This window comes from Neolamprologus brichardi, chromosome 6, assembly GCF_056152115.1.
Source record: "Neolamprologus brichardi isolate AB-2024 chromosome 6, ASM5615211v1, whole genome shotgun sequence".
Classification (NCBI taxonomy): domain Eukaryota; kingdom Metazoa; phylum Chordata; class Actinopteri; order Cichliformes; family Cichlidae; genus Neolamprologus; species Neolamprologus brichardi.
This window is the reverse complement of record NC_142109.1, coordinates 37,704,034-37,727,500: the sequence shown is the minus strand read 5'-3', so window position 1 is coordinate 37,727,500 and position 23,467 is coordinate 37,704,034. Positions and strand designations below refer to the sequence as shown.

Genomic DNA, 23,467 nt, shown 5'->3' with positions numbered 1-23,467 from the left:
GCTGGTCAGGACGTTGTAGATGTCCACAAAAGAGTCGTGCGAGGCCACAGCCAGGTACTTCCCCGCATCTGAAACACACCTGACTCGTCAGCGACCCACCAGTGACCTTCGTCCTGTGCCACACCTGCGTGCTGAGTTCAGGTACCTTGGGAGAAGCGGATGTCTGAGATGAGCTCTCTGCGATGGTGAAACGTCACCATGTCTTCCAGCGTGTCAGCGTTCACCACCAGGAAGCTGCCATCGTTTAGGCCGACCGCCAGCGCTTTCCCGTCCGGAGAGAAGGCACAGCACCGCCCACCTGACAGGAAACACAGCACAGGTAAGGTTTGAGAGCACGCCAAGCTTTCACATTTGCTCGTCTCACCTTTCTTGAGCTTGCGAACAGCCACCATGCGGTGATTGGCCGACAGCTCCCAGATCCTCAGAGTTTTGTCGTCACTGACGGTGGCACAGACAGGAAGTAGAGGGTGTGCCGCCAAACCCCACACCTCGCCCTCCATGTGACCCTGGCACACACAGGTGTGAGGTGTACAGGTGACCGTGTCAGTGCAGTGTAGCGACTCGAGCAGCCCGTGACGGATCGGTAACGTTACCTGCACCAGCAGCGTCATGGGGCCGCTCTTATCGATCTCCAGGATCTCGCCGTTCTTGGTGCCCAGCAGGATGTGACCGTGGCCCAGCGTGATGGCTCTGATGGACGGGTTGTCCTCCAGCAGCAGCCCTGCTCACAAAACAGGACCCATCACCTTCAGGCGCTCTCGCCGCTCAAAAACACCCCGATGCTGGCGTCCCCTACCTTTAGAGGACGGAGACAGGGCGGCCCGCTTGATGGCGTACGTTTTCAAACATCTCTCAAACATGTCGTCCCAAAGCTCCACGATGCCGTCTTTCCCCCCCGTCACAAAACCCTGGACACAGGAAGCAGAAATACAAACAAGTCTGCGGTTATGATTTTATTTTGAAAGGATCGTTGTCATGCTTCCGGGTCACCAGTGTTTTTGAGTTCTTGTGTTCTGGTGTTACTTTGTATCCATGTTCTCAGTTCACTTAACTACTAGAGCAACTTAACTATTTCCTGGATAAAAATGCTGTTATGGACACTTTCCAGTCTGGTTTTCGTAAATTGCATTCCACTGAAACGGCCTTACTTAGAGTATCCAGTGATCTCTTGATGGCAGCAGACTCTGGAGAGCACACAGTGCTGGTCCTGTTGGATCTCAGCTCTGCTTTTGACACTGTAGATCACAGCATCATGATAAACAGACTCGAGAACTTGTTTGGGATTACTGGTGTTGTTTTAAAATGGTTTGTATCATATCTGTCTGAGAGATCTTTTACTGTTTGCATGAATCATGTCACATCAGAATCAACAGTTTTGCTGTGTGGGGTACCTCAAGGATCTGTCCTGGGTCCAATTCTCTTTTTACTTTATGTATTTCCCCTAGGCCAAATTATTAAGCGCTATAAATATATCTCCTATCATCTCTATGCTGATGACATCCAACTATACTGTTCCTTCAAAATGTCTGAGTTTAAGTAATTGCCTGACAGAAATCAACAAATGGTTAAATGACAATTTTCTCCAACTAAACTCTGATAAAACACAAACTCTAATTCTTGCTCCAGACCACATGGTCCCAGAAATCAGGCAGCATATCAGCTTCTTAGACCCTTCTGTAAAATCAAGCCTTAGAAACCTCAGTGTCGTATTTGACAGCTCGATGTCGCTCGAGCAGCTGGTCCGAAACTGTTTTTATCATTTACGGAATATCTCTAAACTCAGACTAATGGTATCAAAGCTTGAACTTGAGATGATTATTCATGCTTTTATTTCTTCTCGTTTAGACTACTGTAACGGCCTTTTTACTTGTTTTAACAAATCAGCCTTAAATCGTCTTCAGACTGTGCAGAATGCTGCAGCACGTCTCTTATCAGGCACCAAGAGAAGATCTCATATCACTCCAGCCTCCCTTCACTGGTTGCCTGTAAATTTTAGGTTTCATTTTAAAATGTTAGTTCTAACCTTTAGGGCCCTACGTGGTCAGGCTCCTCAATATTTATCTGACCTGCTGAAACCACATTCATCTTCTCGGGCTTTAAGGTCATTAGATCAGAGACGGCTGGTGGCACCGCGCACTCGTTTTAAAACTCGTTTTAAAACTCGTGGTGATCGGGCCTTTCAGACGGCGGCACCGCGGTTGTGTCTCTTCGCTGCACGGACTCCATCGATTCTTTTAAGAAACAGCTGAAGACATTTTTATTTAGAAAAGCATTTGATTAATTCCTTCTTATGCTGTTTTTATAGTTTTATTGTTTTACATTGTTTTATTTATTGTTATATTGTTTTTATATTCCCGTTTCCTGTGTTGTAAAGCACTTTGTGATTTTTATCTGTGAAAAGTGCTATATAAATAAACTTTACTTACTTACTTCATTAGTTTGTGTGTCTGTGTCTTCGTCCCCTTTCCTGTTCCCTCCTCCTCACGTTTCTCCTCCCCAGCCCGTCTCCCCTCTCTCTCTCTGTGTCTCGACCCCCTGAACTGCCCCCCCCTCGTTAGCTCGTTTCCCTGAGCGTTCTCCCCTGTCAGCTCCGGTGCCATGTGGTGCGAGTGCTTCCTGTTTTACTTTGATAGTCTCCTGTCTGCGTCACGTGTCCCTGCCTCGTTACTCAGATCACCTTCGGCTGAGTTTCCTCCTGCGTGTTTAGTTTCTGCATCTCTGCAGCATAAAGCTGTGTTTTGAGTCAATCATCTTCAATCATCAATCAATCATGTAAAAGATCGTTTTTCTCCATGAGTGCTGCTCGTGTTACTCCACCCTGCTACAGACTCCACCCTTCTCCACTTTAGATAAGCATGAAGCGTCACCTTGTCCAGGGAGCACATGGCGAACACGGGGCCGTCGTGGGCTTTGATGGTCTTGATAAGCATCGTGTCTCTCCAGATGTAAACGTCTCCGTTCGTAGCTCCGGAGAAAACGAGGTCCTCGGATCGACCGTAACATGCCGACATCATCGTCTCCTGTTTCCCCAGGTTCCCAAAAATCCCGCGTTTGAAGGTCAGACCGCCGCCTGCGGGACGGGAACGGATGTTTACGAGCATCCATTTAAAAAACGTTTTAAATAGGGATGCAACGATACCAATTTTTTCAAACCGATACGATACCGATACTTGGATCTGAGTACTTGCCGATACAGAGTACAAAAACCGATACTTCTACCACACACACACACACACACACACACACACACACACACACACACAAATGCAATGAATTGGAAGACAGGTTTTATTATATTCCCTGCCGATAAAAAATAAAATCTTAATAAAAATGACCACAAAAAAATTTCAAGTGAAAAATAAGCACTTCTGTTAAATTATTGCAGAGTCTCCACATTGTAATTTTACAAAATGAACTATTGGCACTGTCTCGAGCTTTCAGAATAATAAATAAACTTCTGTTTGGAATAAAATAAACTTTTAAATTATTGCAGAGTGTCCATATTGTAAACAAACAAACAAAATAATTATTATAAAATAAATAATAAATAAAATAATAATTGTCCCCCTAGTGGCCAATCTAAAAAACTACAACAGAAATGACAAGCCACCCTCTGATTAATGAAATAAGTTGGTATCGGTTAACTTTTACGAGTATGAGTACACACACATTTTACAGTATCGGCCCCGATACCCGATACCAGTATCGGTATCGGTGCATCCCTAGTTTTAAAGTTCACGTTTTGTCAGAGCGTGAATAAAACCAGCACGTGTGGGACAGCCCCGTGTGGCCCCTCCTACCTCGCTGAGCTGAAGTGTGGATGCGTGTCAGGTGAGTTCCAGGTAAACGACGCCTACCTGAATGTTGCCAGAACTTGATGTGTTTCATGCCCACGGTCACCAGCTTGTCCATCCTGAAAGGATTGCTCTTCACCACGAAGATCTTGTCTTTGTGACCCCTGCAGACACACAAGACACAAACATGTCCCTCTGCACAGGAACCACGGCGAGAAACTGGCAAAAGCACGAGCTGACCAGGTGTGTTTACCTGGCCTTGGCTAGTCTCTCTCCTTTCTTCCAGTCCCAGATGATGATGGAGTGAAATTCATCGAATCCCACTGAGATCAAACTCTTCCCGTCAGCTGAGAAGCACCAAGAGAGGAGTTAGGTCAGAGAACAGAAGGAAGGAACAGCGTTGTCTACCTGAGCGAACCCGCTGAGCTACGATACAGGTGAGGGCTGCACGGCGAGCAGTCGGCTCACCTGTGAACTCCAGAGCACACACTCCCCTGCTGTGGTGTCCTTTGAGCAGCGACAGACACTTCAGGGTCTGGATGTCCCACACGTGTATGGCCGGGTCTCTGCCCACCTGTAGACAGGAACAGCCAATCAGAAACCGTCTCAGTCTCGGAAACGCGACGCGCTGCGATCGGCCGGGCATACCTGCGCCGAGGCCACGTAGTCTTTGAGCGGGTGGACGGCGAGGCTGAGGATGTCGTCGTCGTGCCCGAGGTAAAACCTCTGGCTGTGCTGCAGCCGGTTGTAGACGACGGCGACGGCGGCCACGTGGTACACCACCTCTCCCGCCTGACTGTAGAACAGGTTGTTACGGCAGTCGAAGCCCCGGTACCTGCAAACAGGAAGCAGCACAAACTGAGGTTTATTTACGTCATTTACTCACGAGACCAGACCCATGTCTGACGTGGATCGTTTACCCGTGAACAAACTGCAGACGAAGCCCCTCCTCTGGAGCTTTCTGCCGCTTCAGGGAACCAATCAGCTTCTTCTTGAGTTGTGGCAGGTCCTCCTTATACACCTGCAGACAGAGACAGGTGAGTCAGACGGCTTGTTGACTGCAGGTGGGAGCGTTTGTTTCCCAGTCACCTGACGTTCGTAGCTGGTCTGAGCTTCCTGTTCGATGTCCGAGTCGAGCTCCGGCACATCTGACACGTCTGAGTCCGACTCGCCGCTGTTGGAGTCGGCGTAACCCTCTGAAGACACGGGTGAAAAAGATGAGTCGGCGATAAGCAGAGTGACGCTGAAAAACTAGTTCATGCATTTATTACTTCCAGGCTGGACGACTGTAATTCATTATTATCAGGAAGTCCTAAAAACTCCCTGAAAAGCCTTCAGTTAATCCAAAATGCTGCAGCAAGAGTCCTGACAGGGACTAGAAAGAGAGAGCAGATTTCTCCTGTTTTGGCTTCCTGTTAAATCCAGAATTCAAAATCCTGCTCCTCACATACAAGGTCTTAAATAATCAGGCCCCATCTTATCTTAATGACCTTGTAGTACCATATCACCCTATTAGAGCACTTCGCTCTCGCTCTGCAGGCCTACTTGTTGTTCCTAGAGTATTTAAAAGTAGAATGGGAGGCAGAGCCTTCAGTTTTCAGGCCCCTCTTCTGTGGAACCAGCTTCCAGTTTGGATTCAGGAGACAGACACTATCTCTACTTTTAAGATTAGGCTTCAAACTTTCCTTTTTGCTAAAGCATATAGTTAGGGCTGGACCAGGTGACCCTGAATCCTCCCTTAGTTATGCTGCAATAGACGTAGGCTGCCGGGGGATTCCCATGATGCACTGAGTTTTTCCTTTCCAGTCACCTTTCTCACTCACTATGTGTTAACAGACCTCTCTGTATTGAATCATATCTGTTATTAACCTCTGTCTCTCTTCCACAGCATGTCTTTATCCTGTCTTCCTTCTCTCACCCCAACCAATCACAGCAGATGGCCCCGCCCCTCCCTGAGCCTGGTTCTGCCGGAGGTTTCTTCCTGTTAAAAGGGAGTTTTTCCTTCCCACTGTCGCCAAAGTGCTGCTCATAGGGGGTCATATGATTGTTGGTTTTTCTCTGTATCTATGAAGCGCCTTGAGGCGATTTTTGTTGTGATTTGGCGCTATATAAATAAAGTTGAATTGAATTGAAGTTAGCTTGAGTTTTCAAATGGAGAAGGTGCGAGGCAGGACAAGAACAGTGGTTTGGATCATTATGAATAATCTGCAGCTGCAGGAGGAGGCTGGATTTGAAGACCTGATTCTTACGGTGCGTTCACACCGAACGCGATAGAAGCGACCAAAAAGCGCAGACGCCCCTGGCTGGTCGCGTGCACATTCGCACCTCGAAGCGTGTCCAAAGCAAACTGGTCGCGCTTTAAAATATGCAAGAGTGAAGCGGAAATGTGGGAGGAAGTTGTGCCAGATGGTACGTTTGCAAGATGGCAGCTGTCGATCTAGCGTTTGAAGAGAGTCTCTCCCTTCTCTATTTACTGTGGCGAGCAGAGCAGCGGCGTGATTGGACGCGATGGTTATCAAAACCAAACGTGATCAACTTGGCAAGTGCAGGAGACACGGAGGAGGTTTGTCAATCAGGCTGCAGAATGCAAAGCTGTACAAACGCGATGTGACGATGAAGAGCGGGACCACTGTGTGCTGTTTATTAACAAAAACATGCAGAAATTAACTGCCTACATTAATTCATTGTAAACGAGCAGCTGGTGTCGTACAGCTCCGGGCGGTTGGCTACAGCGTTGTTGAGCCTTTCCTCCATATTGAATGAAGAATGAAGGGCTTTGATTGGACCTGCCCCTCTGAACCAGGGCAGAGCATCACGTCACCAAGCTCCTGATTGGAGTTCAGATTTTTAGATGGTAGATGCGATAAGTGCGAATGCACAAACTGCAGAGCGTATTTTCCATCGCATCAGTCGCACTAATTGTTTGCGCATCAGAAAAGCGTTTTCGTGACACTAATCTGCTTCTGCAGTTTCACGGGAACCCCAGTCGCGCTTCATCGCGCTCCTCCATGACCTTAAACCTGCAGCTCTGGTCGCTTCTGTCGGTGTGAACGCACCGTTACGACCTGCAAAGACTTCAGGATGAGTCAAGCTCAGTTTGTTGATTTAGTTTAACTGCTGAAAGTTTCTGGGAGGTCGGCGCCGTCACCATCTGCGACTAAAGTAAGCTCTGCGTCACCTTGTAGGAGGGGCTCCAGAACACCGTTCATCACGCCTTCGGGCAGGAACCTCCACTGGAAGACGGCGTGGTCGGCACCACCGGTGCTGATGACCCACTGCAGATCGCTGGACCAGCGGACGTTGGTCACATGGGCGGAGTGACCAATGTACTTCTTAAATTTGGCCCCTGTGTGATGGAAACACAAGAATAAGAACGCACGACTGAAACATCCTCATCAAACCTATTCTGTCCACGCCCTAACTCCGCGTCCAATGACTCAGACGACCTCAGAGCTCCACCCCTCAGCCGGACTCTGTGGGTCGGCATGCATCACTCACCTTTCTTCAGGCAGGGGAACCTGAAGAGCTTGACGAGGCCGAGGTCATCGCCGGCCACCAGCACAGCGCTGCTGTAGTTGGCGTCCACGGAGTTTACGTTGGTGGCGTTGGAGTATTTGACCCAGATGCCGTTGACCTCCGGCCCAACGACTCCGGTCCACGTCATCCAGTGAATCCCTTTCGCCTCCTCTTTAGGAACCAGCTTTCCCGCTGCAGGGAAAGGAAGCAGGTAAGACCCACAAATCTGCAGCATCAAGGCCCACGACTGGTCCCAGGTGAGGACAGGTGAGCTCCACCTCGTGTTGTCGTTGGGACGTTTGTCCCGAGGACCACAGCTGTGGAAACCGCGAGGACATGAGTCTCAGGTGTTCTGTGTACCTGGCATCCTGTAGAAGAGCCGCTCCCCGGCGCCGTCATTGGTCTGCAGGAAGCGGCTGTCGACCGACCAGTCCAGGTGGGTGATGAAGGAGGCGGAGCGGCTGCACTCGCCCACCTTCTTGTACCGCTGTGCGACGGCGTACACGTCCACCATCCCGTCATTGGACCCGACCGCCAGGAAAGAACCATCCGGAGAAAACTTCAGCTCATGGATCACTTCCTTCCTGTCCTTGATGTGCACCACCTCTGTCATGTCCCTGCACAAACACACGCATCAGCACGCCTCACTACCCCGAGCACGGGTGGTAAACCACCATCTTAGCCTTTTGACCCCGCCCATTTCTAAGAACCGCAGCAGCACACGCCAATTACGTTTAACCTGCTTAAAGGCCGCTGTCACATAGCAGGAGGTGGTCGTCATCACAAAGAGGACCCGACTGTGATCAGCGGGTCCATCACCTGTGACCGTTACCATAGAGATTCAGGAAGCGCGAAGCCGCCAACAGTTTAATTTGAGACACACCTGTACACAATCTTATCGACAGGTAAGAGAGGTCACCTGACACGCAGCACCGTGAACGAGCCATCCTTCATGCCCAGAGCGAGCTGAGAACCGTCGTTGTTGAGGGAAACGCTTCGAACCGACTCCTCCATGTTGCAGCGAGCCAGCAGCGTGTGGTCAGGAAGGCTCCAGAGCCTGAGACACAGGTGAGCACAGGTTAGGAGAACACCAGGTGAGCGTGAGCAGCCTGTGGTGCAGTCGGACCGACCTCACGGAGCGGTCGTCGCTCCCGGTGACGGCGACGGGCTGTTTGGGGTGCACGTCCAGCGCCCACAGCTCGCCCTCGCTGTGACCCTGCATCAGTAGAACCGGTTTGTCCCGGTCTCGGACCATCACCTCAAAGATTTCACTGTCCTGCGTCCCGGCCAGGATCCGGTCGGCCTTCCAGCACACGCTGCGGATCGACAGACCTGAGACAGGAAACAGGAAACTCTGGGACGGGCGCCACCGATCACAGAAGATTTAACAGAAACAGAAGCTGGACACGTTGCTACGTCTCAGATCGATACTGTGACACAAAGATCCATGAGTGAGCTTCAACGTGTCGAGAGCTCTGCTGCCGTGTTATCACGAGACTCTACCACAGCACGCCTCCTGCAGCAGCTTCACTGCTCCTAGAGGAGGGAATCCCCATACATCCCACGATACGATATTATCACAATACTTAACGCACGATACGATATTATTGCAATTTTTAAAAATATTTTGCGATATTCAGATTCTGTACATAAAGGTAAACTTTATCAATATTCATTTTCTCTAATATCAAAGTCTCACACTCAGTCTTTCTCTCATTTCAGTTTGATTGTTGACAAACTGAACGGTTTGTATTACAGTCTAGTCCAACTTAACTGAATCAACCATCTGGTACAATCATAGCTATTCTGAACTATGCAGTTTATGAAAACTATGCAGCCCCTTCAGCAACTGAAGAATTTGAAAGTAAATTAAAACAAAATATAATTTTACATTAAATAAAAAAGTTTTAAACTTAATTAAAATAAAACATGTCTTAAATTAAAATAAGTAAACTGTCATGTTTATTGCTGCCAAAGTGAAACACATTTGGACAGTGAAGGAATGTCAGGATTCTTGCTCAGAAAAAGGATCAACATGCTCTGAAGTCAGAGCACAAAAACCTTTTTGTAACAAAGTATCGATTTCTGCTGTCCCTGTATCCATACATTATTAGCAAACACAATATCACCATGCTACACAGTATCCATTTTTCCCCCACCCCTACTGGCTCCCGGTCAAATCTCCCGTTCATGTTAAAATACTCCACCATGCATCTCTTTCCTTTCCTTCCTCTCGTCTTGTTCCCCCCCCCGACCTCACTTCACTCCCTTTGTTCAAGTCCAACCTCTAAACCCACCCATGTAAAACTCCATATAAATCATGATCTTAAAGTTTTATCTGCTTATTATTGTGTATATTTCACGTTTTTATGCCTGTTTATTTGCTGAACCCGTGTCCTTGGCTGTTTTCAAAGGCGCTTCTAAATAACATTCACTATTATTATTAATAATAACTGTGATCACGTGTGTGATTTGGGAATCCGGCGTCTCTGCCAGAGCCAGGTGAGCAGCAGGTCAGACTCAGATAGATTCACTTCCTGTGAAGCACTGACGGCTTTTTTGCCGCTGTGGTTGATCAAATACAAAACCAAAGCAGAGGTGACCCTGAGTGACCCCGGTGTGACCCCTGAGTGACCCCGGTGTGACCCCTGAGTGACCCCAGTGTGACCCCTGAGTGACAGAGGGGACCAGATCAGACCTTTGTAGCCCTGCTCCGCCTCCCTCAGGTCGATCTTCGTGATGGGTTTGAAGTCCACGTCCCACAGTCTGATGCAGCCGTCTCGCCCTCCGGTGGCGAAGCCTTCCTCACAGGCGTGCATGCTGAAGATCCCCGCCTGCAGAAGAACAGCACATTTCCCATCAGCCCCTTCCCAGCAGGTGCAGCTGTGGGTTAATCACCTGCTGGGGTTAGGTCGGCCATGTTTTATCCTCACGTTACCTGGAGGAGAAATCATGTTTCCTGCTGAAGCTTTTCCATCAGGGTGGATGCTCTCGAGCTCCACCTGTGTGTGTGTGTGTGTGTGTGTGTACCCCGTGTGCAGCCTGTACGGTCCTCATCAGCGTGATTCCTCGCCACACGTAAACGTCCCCGTTCAGAGCGCCGGAGTACGTGAGCTCGTCTTTGGCCGCAGAGACGCACAGGATGGTCTGCAGGTCGCCCGTCTTCCCAAAGATCCCTCGCTTCGGAGTCAGAGCGTTCCCACACAGAGTCCAAAACTACGCACACAGGACACAGAGAGGGCGCAGATTAGCACAGGAAGTGGTGCTGAGTAGGTTATCGATGGCGAGCAGTAGCAGGACCATTTCAACCCCACACAGGACTGTGCAAAAGTCTTGAGCCCCCCCCCACTTCTTTATATGTCGCAGGAAAATAAGAATCAGTTTTTACAAGCTGAGACCCTGAATCCTCCCGTAGTGATGCTGCAACAGGCTGCCGGGGATTCCCATGATGCACTGGTGTTTCTTCTTCACTCACTATGTGTTAACAGACCTCTCTGCATTGAATCATATCTGTTATTAACCTCTGTCTCTCTTCCACAGCATGTCTTTATCCTGTCAACACCTGAACCTGATGCTGCTGAAGCAAAGTCAGAGTGAGGAGCAGCTCAAGACTTTTGCACAGCTCTGTACGTGACAGAGGTCAGAATCATGGTTTAAACGTCTCCTGTACTCTCAGCCGCACATCGTCCACTGCAGGCGGGACGATGTGCGGCTGATCGCGGCACCCACAGCTGCGTCACGTGACCACCCAGGTGCTACCTTGATGTGCTTGACTCCGCAGCTGACCAGCCGGCCGGCCTGGAACGGATCCCAGCACACGTCGAAGATCTGCGGGAAGAGCGAGAGCAGCGTTACTCCTCAGGTACGCCTGCAGGTAAACGCGTGTGCGGCGGCACGTACTCTGTCCGAGTGTCCGGTGGCCGTGGCGAGGACGCGCCCTCTTCTCCAGTCCCAGACGCACACCGTGTTCTTGGCATCCAGGCCGACCGAGGCCAGTCGCTATGGCAACAGAAACAAGGAGGGAACGTGATTGGATGATACCTTTAAGATGAAACGTAAAGGTGACCCACTCGCCTTCGCCTCACTTCCTGTCACATCTCCTGCTCCGACTAACGAGCTCAGTGTTTGCAGTAATCTCTGAACACTAGGTCAGTATGATGTCACAGAGAGCCCCAAAAGCCCCGCCCACTTGCTTGTGTCTGTTGATGAGGTGCAGCCAATGACAGGAAAGTTATCTTAGAGCAGGAGGAGCTAAAGCAGCTGGTGTCAGACACAGAAGGATTATTCTGAGGCGTGACTCATACAAAGCTGCTGATAAAGTTTCAATTCAAAATCAAAGATTTCATTTTTTAATTGTTAAAACTTTAATCTGAGACGGGCGGTTAGCGTGTCGGTGACGTCGTTACCTGTCCGTCAGCATCGAAGGCGAGACAGGCCACTCCGTGGGTGTGCACGTCCCGCAGGATGGAGACCGTCTGCATGGCGTACGTGTCCCAGATGCAGATGTACGGGTCCTTCCCCACCTGACCTGTCGCCACCTGGACCTTATCAGGATGCATGGCCAGACTGAGAAAGGAAGAAGAAGAAGTCAGCAGCTCTGACACCGACGCCCATCACAGCGACCGACGGCTGAGCTCGGCTTCCTGTCTCCACACTGTAACCTCATCACTAGGGCTGACCTCGCAGCTGCTGATGAAGCTTTTAATCGTTCAGCGCCACCCGGCCATCTGTGAGGGGGGGCGGACACGCAACAGCGCACACGTGTGTTCACCAACACGCCGCAGGGCTGGTGGAAGTAAGCGCTTAATGCTGGTTTTTGTGATGTTACAGACATGCAGTGGCTTTCTGTTTTTAAAGGTCCAATCAGAGAGTCCCATTAAAACAGCTGCACTGGGCGTGAGCGCCCCCTGTCTGCAGAGCATCACAAACACTGAAGGAACCTAAAAACAGACAGATTCCAAAGGAAGTTCTGACCTGTGTTAAAGCTGAAACAAAATGCTGAGCAGCAGGAAGTCAGGACGAGTTTAAGCACACGTGTCGCTTCAGATCCAGTGAACGCTGACAAAGCGCTGCAGGGCACGAAAACAACAGCTGACACAACAGTTTTCTCCTGGAGATCGCAGCTATCAAAGGTTCCACTCACATGATGACTGTGGCAGATTCTCTTTTGTAAATTAACTCTAATCTTTATTTTAATCCTGAACCCGACTGCGCATCAAACATCTGTGAGCCCACGAGCAGACCCACACAATCCTCCGTTATATCACCAAGAACGAGCAAAATTCACAAAATACGTTTCAGTTTGCGTCAGTCTCAAAACCTGAGACAGGAAACCGTCACTCAGGTGTTCACAGAGCTCACATATCAGCTCCTTTTCTCACAGACTTCTATATAAATTGGGCCAGAGGAGTCGCCCCCTGCTGGATGTTCGAGAGAATGCCATTCTAAGTATTTACGTCCAATTTCCATCCTCAGACTAGCTTCAGAAACGCTTTCCAGCTCCTCCAGGGGTACACCAAGATGTTCCCAAACCAGCCGAGATGCCCCGGGGATCTGCCCCGGGGCCTCCAGGTGACACACCTCCCCAGGAGGGTCCAGACTCCTCTCTACTCTGAGCTCTACCTGAAGCACCGAACCCTCACAGGATCTCTGAGCCTAGACACCTTCAGAGGGAGCTTGTGGTCACAGGTGAGCACAAGTACGTAGATCTAGCAGTAAACAGATCGCTTCACTTTCAAGTCATCTGTCGACCTCCTGCTCCACCCTGGGAAACCTAAACTCCTCCTCCAGCCGATGGCCAGGACCTCTGTGTGCAGGAGGTCGTGTGAGGGAGAACCGAAACGAGGTCCAGAAACCATCGAAGCCAAAATCCTTCATCATCTGTATCCGCTTTCAGATACTGTCATCTCTGACAGAAATGAGACCAGAATCGTGAGGTGAACCCAACAGGATACCCCGCACGCCTGAAGCGCCCCCTATAGGACACCCCGCACGCCTGAAGCGCCCCCTACAGGACACCCCGCAGAAAGCGGTCAAATCAGCTGGACAAACTGCTCAAGAAGTCCAAGAGCTGTTCTGCAACCTGAGCGAGAACCACACCGGTCACTGAATCCGAGGTTCTAACTGAACATTCTCTGGACGTTGAATCCAGCGGCTGATGGACCAACCTTTAGATCCTAAAACCCGCCTGCACGGCGTCAGAGTTCATCACAGGGTTCCTCCTCACCTGATGATGTCATCGTTGTGTCCCAGGTAGAACTTCTGTGTGTGCTCTCTGGTGTTGAAGACCACGCCCACCCCGGCCACGAAGTACACCACTTCTTTCCCAGCTGTGTAGTACAGGTTGTTTCGGCACTGGTGGCCCCGGTAACCGTGGATCCACTCCAGCCTCAGCTGGCAGCGCGGCGCCGTTTTATCCGACATGTCTGCTCAAACCTGCAAACTCGAACATCCACAGAAAAACCGTCTGAGAGAAATGATCATCTGCTGGAGCCGCTAACGCTGCCAGGAACTGCCGTCCATCCCTGTAGTCTCTTTGCCTACACTTCCCATGATTCCAGAGGCAGCTTTGGCACCGCTCACTAATGTGTCAGCAGGAAGGTTGTAAGGGTCTTCTTCTGCGCTTTCCACAGTAACAATCCCGAGTGGAGTCAGAAAAACCTCTGACACACCTGAACACACCTGCTCACCTGCAGACTGGCTCAGGTGGATTTTATTATGATGAAACCTGAACGACTGTGAATAAACTGAGTGAGATAAAATCAATGTTTGCTAAATTCAGACGACCTGAGACAAAATCACAGAATTTCAGAATCATAAAGACGAAATTCAGCTGATGAAAATTCAACAGTGAGTTTGTGTATTTTAACAAAATAAACGGCGGCGGTCTAAACCCTGACGACTCCAGCTTCCGTGTCCGACCTCAGAGACACTCCCGGAAATTCAACTTCGAGCTGTTTGTGGGCGTTTTAACTCCGACCCGCAGCACACAGACCGGACCGGGTCACCGTTAGCGGCTCCTCCCGGCCTCCGTCCGTCAGGCGCAGATTTAAATCACAGCAAATCCTCCGCCGTCTGCGCCGATCCGCAGATTACTGCGCACATCTACCCGCGACCGTCCGCACCCGCCCGCACCGGCGCTCCTGCTCGGGCACCGGTCACCAGCAGCCCTAAAACCGTGAAAAACGGCGACCCGAGAACGGAGCGCTAACGGGACCGCCGAAAGCATCAAGCCGGAAACCGTGAAACCCCGTGCTTCCCGCGGTCACCTTCAAAATAAAAGCATCAGATACATAGCATCGCATTTATCGTTCATTCATCGCAGGATGGAGCAAACACGAGCTCTTCTCCCCGTTTGTGACGAAGAGACACAAAAATAACGAATAACACCCGAGAGGTCATGACGTCACACATGCTTCAGCTTCTTATCTCACGATGAGGGCTTACGTCTTTTAAAAAACCTTTCATTTATTTACGCCCTCATTCACTTCACCTTTAGTATAACTTAAATATGTAATGTCTTTGTGACGTTTACAGTCAGACGTCATCAGATGCTGAGAGGAAGTCAGACTAATCTGAAAGCAAAAATAAAAGGAAGCTAGTTTCTCCTTTATGTGGTTCAATACACGCAATGACCCAACAGCAACCAGTCCTCAACCAGCAGCTCCCAGACCATGGACAACCTGGTCTGAGGTCACCTGGAGGTCACCACCTGAAACTTGGTCAGCAGCGTGCGCATGCAGCCGACGTGCAGGTGCGAGTCCAATCACGTGACTGCAGCTCATGCAGCAGTTCTGCAGCCCTCGACAGGAAGGCGTGCACACATCAGCACCTTTAAAAGAAATCTCACAGTTTCATCCAGTTATGAATTTGACATGTTTATTCACAACATAAAGACTTTTATTTTTTAATCTTTTATCCCTGAAAAAACCTTTACCTGCACAGACATCTAAACGTTTGTGGGAAAACACAGCTGTACTTTAAACTCAGTGTGAACCGGCGCTCACAGGTGTGCTGAGGATTAAGGCCCGCAGTTTTCTGCACGCAGGCGCAGTGAGTAGTGACCTGCTCTTCCGTTTTTCTCCGTGATGAACAAACACCTCTGAGCTCTCTGCACGCTTTCTAAACACTTCTCTACCCTAAAACAGTTTGCGCATGCGCAGGACGGTAGTGAATCTGATGCTTAATCCGATTTTTTTTTCCAGAATCCTCCGTTTTCTTTTGAAGGTCACAGCTTCCGGTTTCCCTCGCGGAAACCTCCGCGAGCTTCCCGCCTCTGAGCAGGTAGTCTGATTCAGCGTACAGCCGCAGTGCATGCTGGGGGTTGTAGTGTTTTTAACTAGCAGCTCACTGCATCCATGCCACGTTAGGCGAGATTTACCTGAACCCTCCACTGAGCAGGAACTATACCTGTAACTCACCTGTTTGCTCTAACCAATGAAAACTTCAGTGGACCTGGAGATTTAAAAAGGGACCGCCCCCAGCATTAAACCAGGGACCAGCCCCCCCCACACACACACACCACACAGGTAGACACAGATGGGGAAGGGGGGACCTCGCGTTCTAACTGAGCATGTGCAAAGACAACAGGAAGCTACTGAGTAAAGGTTAAAAGCTTTAATGACATCACACATATGTGACAGAGAGCTGTAAGTCTACAGGTGCAGGTTCATACATGAGAAGCTGTAATGATCGAAGGTCGGCTAAATATCGGCGAGCGTCTTCATTCCTATTGGTGCAGCTCTGATTGTGCAGGACGACGGCGGGGCTTCCATACATGTTCGCTACGATAGATCTACAGTGACGGGGCAGCACGGGTATCAAAGAGCAGAAATCAGCGTGGCGCGAAGAGCCGATGACGAGCAAGCAACCTTCACCAGTCTGGACCTCGCTCCCGTCGGCGGGACGGCGAGCTCCCTCCGCCCTCGCCGACGCCACCTGACCAGAGATACAAAAGAAGGAAGTCGCAGTTTCGCGCTCAGGTCGGAGCCTGACGAAGCATGCAGGTGGACGTTTCTAAATCACCACCTCCTCGAAGGCGATTGGCTGTCTGACAAAAACAACATGGCTGCAGAGAAACGAAAGCAGAAATCATTGGAATGAAATGCACTGTTGGTCCAATTTCTCCGCGGCAGGAAACGGCGTCTGTGACGAGGAAACGACAAAAAATAGAAAAATAACAAATTTCAGAGAATAAAAAACAAACAATAACAGAACAGCGTGTGGTCCCTGATGATGTCATCAAAGAAAGAGCGAGATGCAGTGATGATGTCACGGCCGGTAATGCACACGGCGACAGTGGCCTCATTCGCCAACGATGACGCGGCGTTACATCAGGCACTCCGACTCGCCGCCAAACGACCGACACGCGAACAAAAATGCAGAACGCACAAAAACGAGGCGACGGCGGGCTTTGGCGAAACGCTCCTTTGCTCCGCGTCTCCACCGCCTCAGTCTCTGGGATTGGTGAACCATTCAGCGGGGAGGACTGAGGCTCGCCAGCCTCAGAGAGGCGGCGGTTTCACCCGCTCCAAGTCGATCTTCAGGAAGCTGGCGGCGCTCTGAGGCGGCCTCCAGTTCTCCCCAGCTGATGGCGGCCCATGAGAAATGAGGCGCCTGTAAATGTGGCGATGGGTGCGTCAGAGCACCTGGGCGGTTTCGCCAAAGCGCCTCGCCGCCGCGCTCTACTGCTTCTTCTTGCTGAACAGGCTGAAGCGCTTCTCCTTGTCTTTGTCTTTGTCCTTCTCGCGCTTTCCGGGGCTCGACTCGGTGGTCAGCGTGACGGTGGCCGGCAGCGTGTGAGCACGCCCGGAGGCGGGCGTGCCGGGGCTGCTGCCCTGGATGTCAGAGCGGTCTGCGGCGCCGGCGTTCAGGATGGCCTGGATCCAGGTACTCATCTCCTCCTGCGGAGGCACGTAAGCAGTTAAGCAGGAACGCCACACGGGTGAGCGCTTCCACGAATCTGAGCGGAAATCAAACTCACCTCGTCTTTGGCTTGGAACAGGTATTCGTTTCCATCGGTGATTCTGAAAGAGCGAGAGGAAGACAGACGTGAGTGGAGGAGCCGCACAAACGCACCAAACCAAGCCTCAGGTCAAAGGTCAAAGGTTACAGTGCCGGCTGTGCTGAGATACACATCCAGGTGTGTTTAAGTGCTCAGGTGATCAGCGTTCTTTGGACCAATGACGGTCACCGGGCGAAGTCTGAACGACCCTCACCCTGACAACCAATCACAGCATGAGTTCCTGCAGGCTGCAGCTGTGATTGGGCTAACAAAAAAATGAGGCAAAGGAGGCGGAGCTGCGTCCTAATGTTGCAGCTGAGAAACGTGTTGGTGAGTAACCATGGTAACGGGATGCTGTCAAACAATAAAACATGTCAGGTGGTTGTTGTAACACTCACAATGTCTGTGTGCATGTGTGTGTGTGTCTGTGCATGTGTGTGTGTGTCTGTGCATGTGTGTGTGTGTCTGTGCATGTGTGTGCGTGTCTGTGTGTGTGTGTCTGTGCATGTGCATGTCTGTGCATGTGTGTGTGTGTCTGTGCATGTGTGTGCGTGTCTGTGTGTGTGCGTCTGTGTATGTGCATGTCTGTGCATGTGTGTGTGTGTCTGTGCATGTGTGTGCGTGTCTGTGTGTGTGTGTCTGTGCATGTGCATGTCTGTGCATGTGTGTGTGTGTCTGTGCATGTGTGTGTGTGTCTGTGCATGTGTGTGCGTGTCTGTGTGTGTGCGTCTGTGCATGTGCATGTCTGTGCGTGTGTGCATGTGTGCGTCTGTGTGTGTGTGACAACGTCTACATGTGTTGTTGTTGCGTACGCTGCTCTGACGCTGTGTGTGTGTTTGTCTAGCACAGACCTGCTGGAACAATCAGAGGCAATTCTGCTACAACGGCAAAAGCATCGGACACCAGGCAGAGCTCTGAGCTCGTGCACGAGGGAGAGGACGAGCGCTGTTCCTGCCGCTCGAACCCCCGTAGCACTGCTCTTTATTGTGGTTACATGAATATGCATTGGTCCATTAACATATGACATCTTACACAGGCATGCATGTGAACAAAGAGTACCAGTCTATGCATACGTGTAGGTATGAGTGTGTGTGCATGTGTGTGTATGTATGTGTATGTGTGGGTCAAGATATGGCCCTGTGAACGCCTCCTTAAAAAGCCGGTGCCAGGAGTCCAGCGGTCCACCTAAACAAAGGCTCTTATACTTAAACAGATACAGAGTAGGTGTCCAATCAGAAAGAGAAGGTACGACCTCTCATGACCTTAGGATGTGCGTGTGCCAGAACACTCTGGAAGGCTCACAGCTTGCAGACTACTGAGGATCAGACCTCTATCATTATACTATTGATTATATATTTCTAAGCATAAATGACAATCCATCAATATGAACCTAACACCAGTAAAATCAGCTGATCATTACATCAAAAATGAGATCTGGAGTTTGATTGGCTCGGCCACGACAGGTGACCTCAAATCAAAGCTGTAGTTTTTTCTCGTGCAGCTTTAACAGAACCAGGAAGTGAGCCCAGCTGACACGTGACATCAGAGGTTCTGTGACATCATCACTGTGATGTCGGCTACTTTATTATATTCTAAGAATATTTGTTCAAACAAACTGGAACTTTCACGGAGACGCTGCGACCAGCGGCGGCGTTTAATGTGAGACGTGACCTGACTTCCTGCTGCGCTCGGTACCTGAGTTTGAAGACGTGTTTCTTCTTCTTGTAGTCCGAGGCGACGTCACACGTGGCGTCCTTCAGGCTGATGGGGAGCTCGTTGTGGTACGGCACGCCCTGGCTCGCCGCCTTGCCGTCCTTGTAGAAACCCATTTCTTTGTTGTTGATGATGCAGTACACGTTGTGCCACGACCTGCGAATCACACAGCAGTGGGGTCAGGTGACGGGTCAGGTGACGGGTCAGGTGACGTAGCTGCGTGCGAGGCACTTCCTGCGGGGCGTGGAGCTCACCTGTTGGAAGCCTTCTTGTTGTGGCCCTCCCACTCGTGTTTGCGGTGCAGCAGTCCCTCCTGGGGCGAGCTGGAGTCCCGGTTCTTGGTGGGCAGTGTGGTCGACTGACTTTTAACCTTCCTGCCAGAGGTGGGCGAGGGGGCGGGGCTCGGCTCTTTGGAGCTCCGCTCTGCAACACCGTTCACCAGCTCTCCGTCCTCCACGCCGTCCTGCACAGGTGGGGTTAAGCAGCAGCAGATTCAGTTTAACACCACAGAAGAAGAAATATTAGCTGTAAATACAAAACAAAGGTGAAGCGTGCGGCGTGCGCCACCGCCGGGGGCATAAAGGTTAAAGGTTACTGACCCTGGGAGAATCCGGTCCGTTCTGAGTGACGGCGCTGCAGAAACACACACACACTCGTTATTGTCACGCTTTCACTTACGTGGCGAGCGTTACGACACATTTGCGGTGCTTTCACCTCTGCTGCGCCTCCTCCTGCTGAACTTCCACAGGCTCTGGAGATGGTGGCTTCCTCCTCCTCTCCTCCTCCTCCTGCTGCCTCCTCACATCCAGCAGTTCCAGCTGGAAGACACGTGTAATCATCATCATCATCATCATCATCACATTCCTCCTCACCACCCTATCCGGCCACCCCACCCTCACCGTAGTCAGCCTCTCCAGGGCGGAGAAGCGCTCCTCCCAGGTGGCGGCGGACTTCTCGAAGGCTTCGTGGCGTTTGATGAGCTTCTCGACCTCGTCCACGCTCTGGCCCAGCTCCCTGCTGGACAGGTAGGGCTCCTGACCCAGCAGCCAGGCCTCGGCCACGCCAGCGTCCCGAGAGAACTGGTGGACCTCCAGGACTGAGGAAGAGGAGGAGAGAGGAAGATTTTATGACTGAACTTATCAACGCGGCTGCAGGCTCAACGTGTCACACAGAGGATGGCAAGGTGAGAGGTGTACAGGTGTTTCTACAGGAGTGTGACCTATCACGAGGCTTCTGTTCCACAGCAAAGCCTTTAAGCGTGGTCGTCTTCTGTCTTTGTGGCGTTTTTGTATCTTTGTGGCGTTTTTGTATCTTTGTGGCGTTTTTGTATCTTTGTGGCGTTTTTGTATCTTTCTGGCGTTTTTGTATCTTTGTGGTATTTTTGTATCTTTGTGGCGTTTTTGTATCTTTCTGGCATTTTTGTATCTTTCTGGTGTTTTTGTATCTTTTTGGCGTTTTTGTATCTTTGTGGCGTTTGTGGCGTTTTTGTATCTTTGTGGCGTTTTTGTATCTTTCTGGCATTTTTGTATCTTTCTGGTGTTTTTGTATCTTTTTGGCGTTTTTGTATCTTTGTGGCGTTTGTGGCGTTTTTGTATCTTTGTGGCGTTTTTGTATCTTTGTGGTATTTTTGTATCTTTGTGGCGTTTTTGTATCTTTGTGGCGTTTTTGTATCTTTCTGGCATTTTTGTATCTTTCTGGTGTTTTTGTATCTTTTTGGCGTTTTTGTATCTTTGTGGCGTTTGTGGCGTTTTTGTATCTTTGTGGCGTTTTTGTATCTTTCTGGCATTTTTGTATCTTTCTGGTGTTTTTGTATCTTTTTGGCGTTTTTGTATCTTTGTGGCGTTTGTGGCGTTTTTGTATCTTTGTGGCGTTTTTGTATCTTTCTGGCGTTTTTGTATCTTTCTGGTGTTTTTGTATCTTTTTGGCGTTTTTGTATCTTTGTGGCGTTTGTGGCGTTTTTGTATCTTTCTGGCGTTTTTGTATCTTTCTGGCGTTTTTGTATCTTTCTGGTGTTTTTGTATCTTTTTGGCGTTTTTGTATCTTTCTGGCGTTTTTGTATCTTTCTGGTGTTTTTGTATCTTTTTGGCGTTTTTGTATCTTTCTGGCGTTTGTGGCGTTTTTGTATCTTTCTGCCGTTTTTGTATCTTTCTGGCGTTTGTGGCGTTTTTGTATCTTTGTGGCGTTTTTGTATCTTTGTGGCGTTTGTGGCGTTTTTGTATCTTTGTGGTATTTTTGTGGCGTTTGTGGCGTTTTTGTATCTTTGTGGTATTTTTGTATCTTTGTGGCGTTTTTGTATCTTTGTGGCGTTTTTGTATCTTTGTGGCGTTTTTGTATCTTTCTGCCGTTTTTGTATCTTTGTGGCGTTTTTGTATCTTTGTGGCGTTTGTGGCGTTTTTGTATCTTTCTGGCGTTTTTGTATCTTTGTGGTATTTTTGTATCTTTCTGCCGTTTTTGTATCTTTGTGGCGTTTTTGTATCTTTGTGGCGTTTGTGGCGTTTTTGTATCTTTGTGGTATTTTTGTATCTTTCTGGTGTTTTTGTATCTTTCTGCCGTTTTTGTATCTTTCTGCCGTTTGTGGCGTTTTTGTATCTTTCTGCCGTTTTTGTATCTTTCTGCCGTTTGTGGCGTTTTTGTATCTTTCTGCCGTTTTTGTATCTTTCTGCCGTTTTTGTATCTTTCTGCCGTTTGTGGCGTTTTTGTATCTTTGTGGTATTTTTGTATCTTTCTGCTGTTTTTGTATCTTTCTGGCGTTTTTGTATCTTTGTGGTATTTTTGTATCTTTCTGGCATTTTTGTATCTTTGTGGTATTTTTGTATCTTTCTGCCGTTTTTGTATCTTTCTGGTGTTTTTGTATCTTTGTGGCGTTTGTGGCGTTTTTGTATCTTTCTGCCGTTTTTGTATCTTTCTGGCGTCTTTGTATCTTTCTGGCGTTTTTGTATCTTTCTGGTATTTTTGTATCTTTCTGGTATTTTTGTATCTTTCTGGCGTTTTTGTATCTTTCTGGTATTTTTGTATCTTTCTGGCGTTTTTGTATCTTTGTGGCGTTTGTGGCGTTTTTGTATCTTTCTGGTATTTTTGTATCTTTCTGGTGTTTTTGTATCTTTCTGGCGTTTTTGTATCTTTCTGGCGTTTTTGTATCTTTGTGGCGTTTGTGGCGTTTTTGTATCTTTCTGGTATTTTTGTATCTTTCTGGTATTTTTGTATCTTTCTGTTATTTTTGTATCTTTCTGGCATTTTTGTATCTTTCCGGTATTTTTGTATCTTTCTGTTATTTTTGTATCTTTCTGGTGTTTTTGTATCTTTCTGGCGTTTTTGTATCTTTCTGGTATTTTTGTATCTTTGTGGTATTTTTGTATCTTTGTGGCGTTTTTGTATCTTTCTGGTATTTTTGTATCTTTCTGGTATTTTTGTATCTTTGTGGCTGTTCGTTCTGCTGTGTCTGTCTCACAAACTGCTAGTTGATGTTTTGATCTTTGAGGATCAGTGAGCACAGTTCCTGCAGCTGTCCGGTGAAGACATCGTGCACACAGATGCAGACTCTAAGCTGTTCTCTGAGCATAACTGAAGCGTGTCCTGATTGGTCAGTCGGGTTCGTTAAAGGAGGGCAAGAGCCTGGGGAGTCTTCATCAGTGCTGACTCATCACTGTAGTACCATGCAGTGATGAGTCAGCACTGACCTCTGACCTTTCAGCCTCTTGATCATCATTTTAATTGGATGTTTCATGTGGACGGTAAACAGGAAGTAAGCCTTACTCAGTCGCAGCCACTCCCATCGGTCCTCCCACTTGTCAATCATCTCCTTCCTCTTGTCGGTGAGCTGCAGCAGCCTCTCTTTAATCTGGAAAACATTTTCAGCTCCTTTCAGTCTCAGCTTTATTTATAGACTTTACAGACTGCAGTTCAACCCTGATTTTATTTGCCTCTGTCGTGCCTGTTTGCCTGTTTGGCTTTGGTGACCCAGGTGTGTTTGTACTAGTAAAGGTGAGGCTTTCAAAATAAGAGCACTGCACCATTAAAACTCAAAACAACCGGGCATTGCTCCCTGTGACCAGTGGATGAAACTTCTGCCTATGGCTGTACATAGAGCAGGTTTATTATTTTTGCATTATGTTCTTTTCCTTTTCCAAATGTCATCATTACTTTAACTTCATTAAACTTTCTTTTCTTGATTCAGCACCTTTTCCCTTCTCTTCTCTCAGTCTGTGTTTCAGCTCGTCAGCTGACAATCACCTGAGCGGCCATCAGTGTCTCGGCTCACCTCCTCTGAAGCGTAGTGCTTCCTGGCCAGCAAAGCCTTCCCGAGCTCGATGCAGGCCGTGAAGCTGTCGTTGCGGGCGTCGATCTCCGCCTTGATACCCTGGTGGTTGTTCATCAACAGCTCCACCGACGAAACGTCTCTGGACACACAAACGTTGTTAGCGAGGCCGGCGTGAGGCGAGGA

At 49.1% G+C, this 23,467-nt stretch overlaps 2 protein-coding genes across 7 annotated transcripts in view; both read right to left on the bottom strand.

The window, feature by feature from the left end:
- Positions 1 to 13,983, bottom strand: part of LOC102787720 (echinoderm microtubule-associated protein-like 6) — a 30,319-nt gene extending 16,336 nt beyond the window's left edge. For 3 of the 5 annotated variants that reach the window (XM_087842329.1, XM_087842330.1, XM_087842333.1), the window contains exons 1-22: positions 13,537 to 13,983; positions 11,717 to 11,876; positions 11,211 to 11,309; positions 11,070 to 11,138; positions 10,341 to 10,526; positions 10,009 to 10,144; positions 8,441 to 8,642; positions 8,230 to 8,367; positions 7,671 to 7,927; positions 7,293 to 7,502; positions 6,973 to 7,140; positions 4,884 to 4,990; positions 4,715 to 4,815; positions 4,443 to 4,629; positions 4,263 to 4,368; positions 4,048 to 4,141; positions 3,858 to 3,958; positions 2,868 to 3,070; positions 797 to 908; positions 594 to 721; positions 146 to 506; positions 1 to 68 (exon numbers count right to left, since the gene is read on the bottom strand). The exon at positions 1 to 68 is cut by the window's left edge and continues 64 nt beyond it. In XM_087842329.1, the coding sequence (XP_087698455.1) occupies positions 1 to 68; positions 146 to 506; positions 594 to 721; positions 797 to 908; positions 2,868 to 3,070; positions 3,858 to 3,958; positions 4,048 to 4,141; positions 4,263 to 4,368; positions 4,443 to 4,629; positions 4,715 to 4,815; positions 4,884 to 4,990; positions 6,973 to 7,140; positions 7,293 to 7,502; positions 7,671 to 7,927; positions 8,230 to 8,367; positions 8,441 to 8,642; positions 10,009 to 10,144; positions 10,341 to 10,526; positions 11,070 to 11,138; positions 11,211 to 11,309; positions 11,717 to 11,876; positions 13,537 to 13,733 (3,390 nt within the window). In that variant the 5' untranslated portion in view covers positions 13,734 to 13,983. The remainder of the gene's footprint in view (positions 69 to 145; positions 507 to 593; positions 722 to 796; positions 909 to 2,867; positions 3,071 to 3,857; positions 3,959 to 4,047; positions 4,142 to 4,262; positions 4,369 to 4,442; positions 4,630 to 4,714; positions 4,816 to 4,883; positions 4,991 to 6,972; positions 7,141 to 7,292; positions 7,503 to 7,670; positions 7,928 to 8,229; positions 8,368 to 8,440; positions 8,643 to 10,008; positions 10,145 to 10,340; positions 10,527 to 11,069; positions 11,139 to 11,210; positions 11,310 to 11,716; positions 11,877 to 13,536) is intronic. The other 2 variants (XM_087842331.1, XM_087842332.1) reach the window with 1 other exon arrangement.
- Positions 13,984 to 15,911: 1,928 nt separating this feature from the next.
- Positions 15,912 to 23,467, bottom strand: part of LOC102787421 (spectrin beta chain, non-erythrocytic 1-like) — a 31,327-nt gene continuing 23,771 nt past the window's right edge. For both annotated transcript variants that reach the window (XM_087842327.1, XM_087842328.1), the window contains 9 exons: positions 23,285 to 23,423; positions 22,780 to 22,864; positions 19,926 to 20,122; positions 19,741 to 19,844; positions 19,626 to 19,659; positions 19,281 to 19,489; positions 19,009 to 19,182; positions 17,293 to 17,335; positions 15,912 to 17,212 (listed from right to left, as the gene is read on the bottom strand). In XM_087842327.1, the coding sequence (XP_087698453.1) occupies positions 16,994 to 17,212; positions 17,293 to 17,335; positions 19,009 to 19,182; positions 19,281 to 19,489; positions 19,626 to 19,659; positions 19,741 to 19,844; positions 19,926 to 20,122; positions 22,780 to 22,864; positions 23,285 to 23,423 (1,204 nt within the window). In that variant the 3' untranslated portion in view covers positions 15,912 to 16,993. The remainder of the gene's footprint in view (positions 17,213 to 17,292; positions 17,336 to 19,008; positions 19,183 to 19,280; positions 19,490 to 19,625; positions 19,660 to 19,740; positions 19,845 to 19,925; positions 20,123 to 22,779; positions 22,865 to 23,284; positions 23,424 to 23,467) is intronic.